Here is a 6,793-nt window from a genome sequence, read left to right as displayed (position 1 = left end):
GTGTTGCTGCAGAACCGTGTCTGGACCAGCCCCGTCCGCGCAACCGGTGGTTTTAATTTAGTTTTAATTGGGGCAACGCCAAATTCCACACTCCTCCTCCGTGCTGTCGGCTGGAGCCCCACCACAAAAAGCCCCCAAGGGGGTGATCAGCCAGGCTCCTGGTGCAAGGCTGCCTTCCCCGCTCCGCCTCGCCTGGGGATGGACGGCATCCACCCCGCTAAGCCCTGGACTGCAGCCCGCCCTGCCCCAGCCTGCAGCAGCGGTGCCGGTAGCGGCAGCTGCTTCCCAGTGGGACCCTGGAGCCGTCGCTGGCTTTTGGGTTGTACCTACGCAAGCGCCGGCCCCAAAGACCTCACCCTGCAGACAGCAGAGGCAGACCGCAGGGATGGAGGTATTATTAGCGCATTTTATAGCTGGGGAGCTAAGCCACAAGGTCTGAGACTCGTTAGCACTGAGGCTCTCGCAGTGGAAAGGGACCTTAATGAGCTTTTTTCCTTGCAGTAAAGTTCCTTTATAGGGCCCAAGCGCAACGAGGAATCAGGTGTTAAGTGACTCACCCGAGGTCAGGGGAGGAACTGGTTGCAGCACGGGGACCTAAACCCGCATTTTATAGCTGGGGAGCTAAGCCACAAGGTCTGAGACTCGTTAGCACTGAGGCTCTCGCAGTGGAAAGGGACCTTAATGAGCTTTTTTCCTTGCAGTAAAGTTCCTTTATAGGGCCCAAGCGCAACGAGGAATCAGGTGTTAAGTGACTCACCCGAGGTCAGGGGAGGAACTGGTTGCAGCACGGGGACCTAAACCCAGAGCTGCCCAAATCATGGTCCTCAGTGGCCATCTCAGTCGGCCCCTTGATTTGCGGCTCTTCCGAAGACCCAAGACCCAGGGGAGATGCTGGCCCCCAGGACACGCACCCCTCTCCTGCCTCCGTCTCTGGGGTCTCCACTGAAACCAGCAGCCCCCAGCAAAGGCACTGGCCTGGAGCTCCACGTGCCAAACCCTCCCGCTGCCAACGGCAGCAAAAATCTTCCCTAGCGCTTTTCCATCGACCGATGGCAAAGCAAAATCCTATGTTATGCGTGGGGAAACCAAAGTTAAGGAGGGGCAAACAGAGCCAAGGGCGCAGGCCCCGGCGCCCACACCACTTGCCGAAAGGCAGCAGCTCCTCACTTACCCACGGGGCTCGGGCAGGCTCCATTCGTGTTGTTCAGGTCTCCCCCGAGCATCGCCCCTGCAAAGCAATTGGAAACACGGGGTCACTGTCCGCTCGGAAACAGGGTGAGCATCCCTCCTTTTGGGGGGGAGGAAGAGGGGGAGCATAAGGGAGGAAGGCAGAGGAAAATGAGCGGCGTTGCCTTCCCAGGGAGAAAGTCCTGGGCAAAATGAGCAGCATTCCTGTTGATCAGGTTGGGAAACATTATCCAGGCAGATCCGTTTCCTTTGGGCAGGAGCCAGGCAGCACAGGATCCCGCTCCAAAGGAGGTGGCTTGGAAAACACTGCGGCTATTTTATTCCAAGCCCCCCTTTGGGGGACACGGGGCCGGTGCTGCCAGGGAAGAGAGCCCCAGCAGCAAGACGTGAAACACTATCTGCCCTGTAATGTTCGCACCGAATGGAAACCATCCCCGCGCACTGCCAGGACGCTGCTACAATTCGGCCTCCCATGGTCCCAACGCTTGGAAAGCGCCGCCGCTCCCCGCTGTGCCGGGAAAAACCGTACCAGAGGCCTTTTTATCCCCAATAAACTGAACGTTTTGCCTCGCCTGCAAACAGATTTTATTTTTTTCTGCCTTGTTATTGAGTTATTTCTGAAAGCCACCTATTCACAGCCCGGGGCTGCCTGGCCATGCCGCGGGCGGTGATTTCGGCCAACAGCTGGCACGGAGGCTCTGGAGCTGCAACCACAGTCATCCCGGAGCCTTGGGCAGGGGAACGAGGAGCCTCCGATCCCAAACCCCACCTCTAACCACTGCCCAACCCTTCTCACCCCAGATGGGGAAACGTGAGACAGAAACCTTTTTTCCAGCCCCCAGCTCTGGGTCTGGGATTGCAGCGAGCCCCTGAAAGCGGGAGGAGTGCTGGAGGGCTGAGCCGCTGCCATGCAGGGAAGCGCGTTTGCTCCCCACGTGGGAGCATGATCGGGGATGGCGGTGGTCCCAAAAATATTTTACAGCTTGAAAAAGGGCAAGGTGACCCCAAAACATGGCAGCCGCGGCACCGCAGCATCCTCTCTTCAAGGGATGGGGATGCAAAGTCCCGGAGGAGGGACCCTGCCTGTGCCCTGCTGCCAGACCCCACTTGCACCCCAGACCCCAGCGCTGCCGAAACGGGCTCATCTCCTTGGGTGAGTGATGCCGACCTTGTCCCCAGCCCCGTAAACCCCCTTGGCCGCCCTTCTCCCGCGAGATCCCCGAGCAGACGGCATCAGCCAGCACCGAGATACCGACCCAACGCTCTGCTGCGCGTTTGCTTTGGAAACAACTCTGCAGCGCTCTGCTCTCAGCTCGAGTGCACCGCTAAAAAAAAAAAAAAATTAAGGAAAAAAAAAAAGGTTCTTCTAACATGCAAGGGCCTGGCTCCTATAAACAGGATTTCTTCCGTGTCCCAGGCAGCGAGTGAATGAGACGCAGATGGCCGGACTTGGAACACCTCTGCACTCGCAACCGCGAAATTATCCCCCTTCAAACGAACGGCGAGCGAGCGAGATGGAAACGGCGAGCCTCCAGCGGATTCTGCATACAGCGAAGGAATGAGACGCAGATGGCCGGACTTGGAACACCTCTGCACTCGCAACCGCGAAATTATCCCCCTTCAAACGAACGGCGAGCGAGCGAGATGGAAACGGCGAGCCTCCAGCGGATTCTGCATTACAGCGAAGTCTCTTTTTTTTTTTTTTCGGCAGAGGGGCCTGCGAGAGGGCAGGGGAGATCCCTGCAGCTGGAGCTACGGCTGTCCGTGCCCGAGGAGGGCTCTGCCGCCCAGCCTGGGGTGAGATGTTGCACTTTGGACCAGTCCTAGAGCAGAAAGGCCCCTCTCCCTGAGGTCTGGGGGCCTTGTCCTGCTATCTGAGCACTTTGAGCCATCCCCAAGACCATGCGGAGCGAGCAGTAAGCAAACAAGCTGGCTTCGAACCACGGCTCCTTTTGCATCCCAGCCCAGGCACCTCTTCCTGCTCGCTCTGACCCAGCCACCCAACCTGCTTCTGGAGGCACCTCCCAGCCCTTCTCCCACCCCCCCAGCCCCTTTGCAAAGTCCACCCTGAGCTCTCACAGCCCTGGGGGCTGCAGCCGAGTGCCCACCGCCCAGATCTCCGGGCGGCAACAGTCACCGGCTCTGCCATTTGCAGCCTGTGCGATTTTTACAGACCATCTGTGACAACCAAAATAGCAGGCAGAGGCTTTCTGCACGCTATTATTATTTATGATTGCACTGCAGGAGAGCCGGGCTGTGGTCACACATCGTCGTTCCCCCACCACCACTGCAAGGGACATGGGTGACAAGCTCCTCTCCCCCAACCTGCCCTCTGCCACCCATCGCCGGTCCCCGCTGGAAACGACTGCTCCCTCCGATCTGTCAGCAGATCTGCATGAGTAATAGCTCGGCGACCAACTGCAGCCAGCACAGCCCGACTCAGAAAAGCCCTTTTTAGGCAGCAGTCCCGTGTCACCGGAGTGCCACCGGCGAGCGGGATGCCGGCAGCCACCCCCAAGCCTGGGAACAGCGCCAGGTGACTCATCTCCTTGCGCTGCCCAACCTCGAAACAGAGCCCTGCAGGGATCCGGCTCTCGAAAAGACCTTGGTAAGGTTGGGGGGGGGGGGGGGGCCTCCCCAATTTGAGGCCAAGGCACAAACTGGGGGCATCAACCTCTGGCAGGAGGGCAGGAACAAGCACCCATGGGCAACAACCCTTCCAGGCTGCTCCTGCCACCCACAGATGCAGGGACGTGTCCTGCCCCCAGGCAGGGGATGGAGGCAGCAGGGGTGTCTCCCGCCTCCCGGGATGCCCCGTGCTCGGTGCTGCACACCCAGCAAAGCTCTTGCAGGGAGGATGAGGAGTAGGGGGATGCGAAGGGTCATGGCATCGCTCACCTGCGCTGGCCGGCCTCTGTGGCAGCCCCGGGGACACGGTGTTTCTCTGCAGTGCCGGCTGCTGCGGCGAGAGGAGCCGGGGGTCCGTCAACGAGGAGGTCACCAGGGACTGGGTCACCAGCGAGCTGCCCGGGTTGCTGAATTGCAGCGTGTTTTGGTTGGTCACCGGCACCGTCACGGGCATGGCGAAGTTCGGAGCGGGCACTGCGGACTGAACAGAGAGCAGGGGGTAAAGGGGAGCAGGCGCCGTCGGGCAAGGAGCAGGGGTGAAGTTCCTTGCTTTGCAGGCTCTGAGGAAGAGCGGGCCTGATCCTGCATCACAGCAACAGCAACAACCCGCTGCTGAAAAAGGGGGAACAGTCCAAGGCCCCCCAAGCCCCCAGTTCACTGCTGACCTGCACTGCTGTGCTTGCACCCTGCCCATGCTGGCATCTCGAAGGGATGCACCAGAGCCCGGACCCTACCGGGGAAGACCAGGAAGAGCAATCGGCTGTCCACCCGGACACATCAAAGCTTTGCAACTAGTTGCTTTGGTCTCATTTTCAGGCCGTATTTATTTACCCCCTGTGTTTTCAGGGCAGCCTGCAGAGAGGTGGCTGGAAACACCCCGAAGCATCAAGGCGGGCAGCAGCATGGTGGCCTGCCCCGGCCAGCACCGAGAGCGGCTGAGTTCGGTGCTGCCTTTCAACCCACCGCAGAGGCCAAGCAGCCTGCAGGGATTTTATGAGGCCGTTCCTCATCCGGTGGGATGGGAAGAGCCCTCCCAAAGAGCCGGCAGTGGATCACCAGTTCGGGCTGGCGCTGCTGCCAGTGGCTGAGCATCTGGGAAAGGTTCGTTTTGCTCCACGCAGCCCCTGGGTGACACTGGGATCCATCCTGGCACCTCCGGGAGCTGCTGGGAAGGAGGAGGAGCTGTCCCCAGGGATTCAGGAGCATTGCTAAAGCTATATCCTTGGCCGTAGGTCGAGGACCAGCTTCACCTACCAGCGTCCCCGCTGGAGCCAGACTCGCCACGATTATCCTAGCCGTCTGTCTTATGTCACCGATTTACTCTTCGTTAACAGGAGCAGGCACCTGCTTAGAGGCTTTAGCAGGGGCTTTGCTAAAGTCCCACTTTAATTTGTTCAGGGCTGGAGAGGCAGAGCAGCCCAGCGCCGGATGGGACCGTCGTGGGGCCGGAGCTGGGACCCCGCAAGGCTGCACCGGCGAGGGCAGAGGGAGCCAAGCATCCCCCACAATTGCAGCTGGGGGGGGGCTGCTACCCTGTGGCCCCCTCCCCTCCAGAAATCTCCACCTAGATGGGTGATTTTCTTTTGGGGTAGAGGGGAGGATGGGAGGAAGGAGTGGGACGGTGCTCACCCACGCCTCGCTGCTGGAAACCCTGCCCACCAGAGCCTCTCAAGGGCATCCCGTCCTTCAGAGATATCCCGTGGCTGCAGCCAAGCTCAGAGGACGTCGGCTCTGAGCCTGCGCTGCGGCACCGCTCTGGGGGCCGCCAGCCCGCCGTTCAAAGGGACCGGGCTCGGCGTTTCCCAGACCTTTACACGCTGCCGGGGAGAGCTGTAACGCAGAGCCCTCCCTCTGCTCGGCCCCGGGGAGCTTATTCTGCACGGCTGCAAAACCGGGAGGGGGAAGGTTTCTTGGGCGCTGCATGAACACCGAAGCAGCGTTGTGTAATAAATCACTGCAAACGCGTCTGCGTGCGTGCACGTTCCCGGGAAAGGAAGGGAAAAGCTAACCCCCGTGCATCGCATCTTAAGCAACGCCGTGATAAAGCTGGGAGGTTGATACACCAACCAGAGAGCAGAGTTTTGCTTTTAATCTGTATCTATCCCATTGCACCTTCAAACAAGCGTCAGGCTGATGCTGCCCCAACGTGCAGCAAGATGCACACCCAGGCCACCAGCTAAGTGGTCCCAGGTCCCCCCCCCCTGCCCCAGGGAAGACACAACTAGGGAAGGCGGCTTGCACATCAGTCCAAAACCTGGGGGAGAAGATGCACACATCAGCCAAACCTCAACGATTTCTGTTTTCATTAAAAGCGATTACAAACACCAAATGCAGAAGCCACACCGAGGCCTCTCTTTAGCAAACAAGGCTGTTGTTAAGCTTCCTCGGCTGCTGAATCTGGTTAGTTCTTGTCACACACAAAACCAATCCAGCCGGTTAAAAAGGAAAAGCATCTTCTTCAACCACACGCGCTCCACCTGCATCACTCAGTCCCTTGCTGCACGGGGAGGTTTAGTGGGGGAGCCAGATGCTACGCCCTGACTACAAAGCACCCAGCACCTGAATGCCACCAGCTGAAATGACTTGAGGGCACGGACTGTTCCTTTATGGCACGTCTGGATGCTGCCTCCGGTGATGGAAGCCTGCTTGGAGCCTTCCCTTTGCAGCAGAAAAATACGGATGCTAAGCAGTCCCTGCTTTCCGAGGTTGTTTTGCACCAAGGGTAAAGCTCTGCTGGCTTTTTGACCTATTTTGCACCGGCGGCAGGGCTTGTGCCAGGCACCGGCGGGATGTGCGTCCAGCTGGGGCCGTACCCCCACCCCACGCGAGCCCTGGTGGGGTGGAAACCTGCCCCCCACTAGTGAAACCAGGGAGGAACCTCCAGGAGGACGAGGCAGAGCCAAGGCTCGCAGGAGCTAATCCTGCACTAAACCCACCCCGGAGGGCTGGGCGCTGTCACAGAGCAGAGCTGCGAGCA

The 6,793-nt window shown here is 59.5% G+C and overlaps 1 protein-coding gene across 1 annotated transcript in view; it reads right to left on the bottom strand.

The window, feature by feature from the left end:
* The window catches only part of MEF2D (myocyte enhancer factor 2D), a gene marked incomplete at its 3' end in the record, with an annotated part of 53,473 nt that overhangs the window by 12,595 nt on the left and 34,085 nt on the right, over nt 1-6,793 (bottom strand). The window contains 2 exon segments of the mRNA XM_019473163.1: nt 1,172-1,228; nt 4,087-4,297. Of these exon segments, the coding sequence (XP_019328708.1) occupies nt 1,172-1,228; nt 4,087-4,297 (268 nt within the window).

The sequence above is a fragment of the Aptenodytes forsteri genome, unplaced genomic scaffold (genome assembly GCF_000699145.1).
Source record: "Aptenodytes forsteri isolate BGI_AS27 unplaced genomic scaffold, ASM69914v1 Scaffold230, whole genome shotgun sequence".
Classification (NCBI taxonomy): Eukaryota; Metazoa; Chordata; class Aves; order Sphenisciformes; family Spheniscidae; genus Aptenodytes; species Aptenodytes forsteri.
This window is presented reverse-complemented; position numbering and strand designations above follow the sequence as displayed.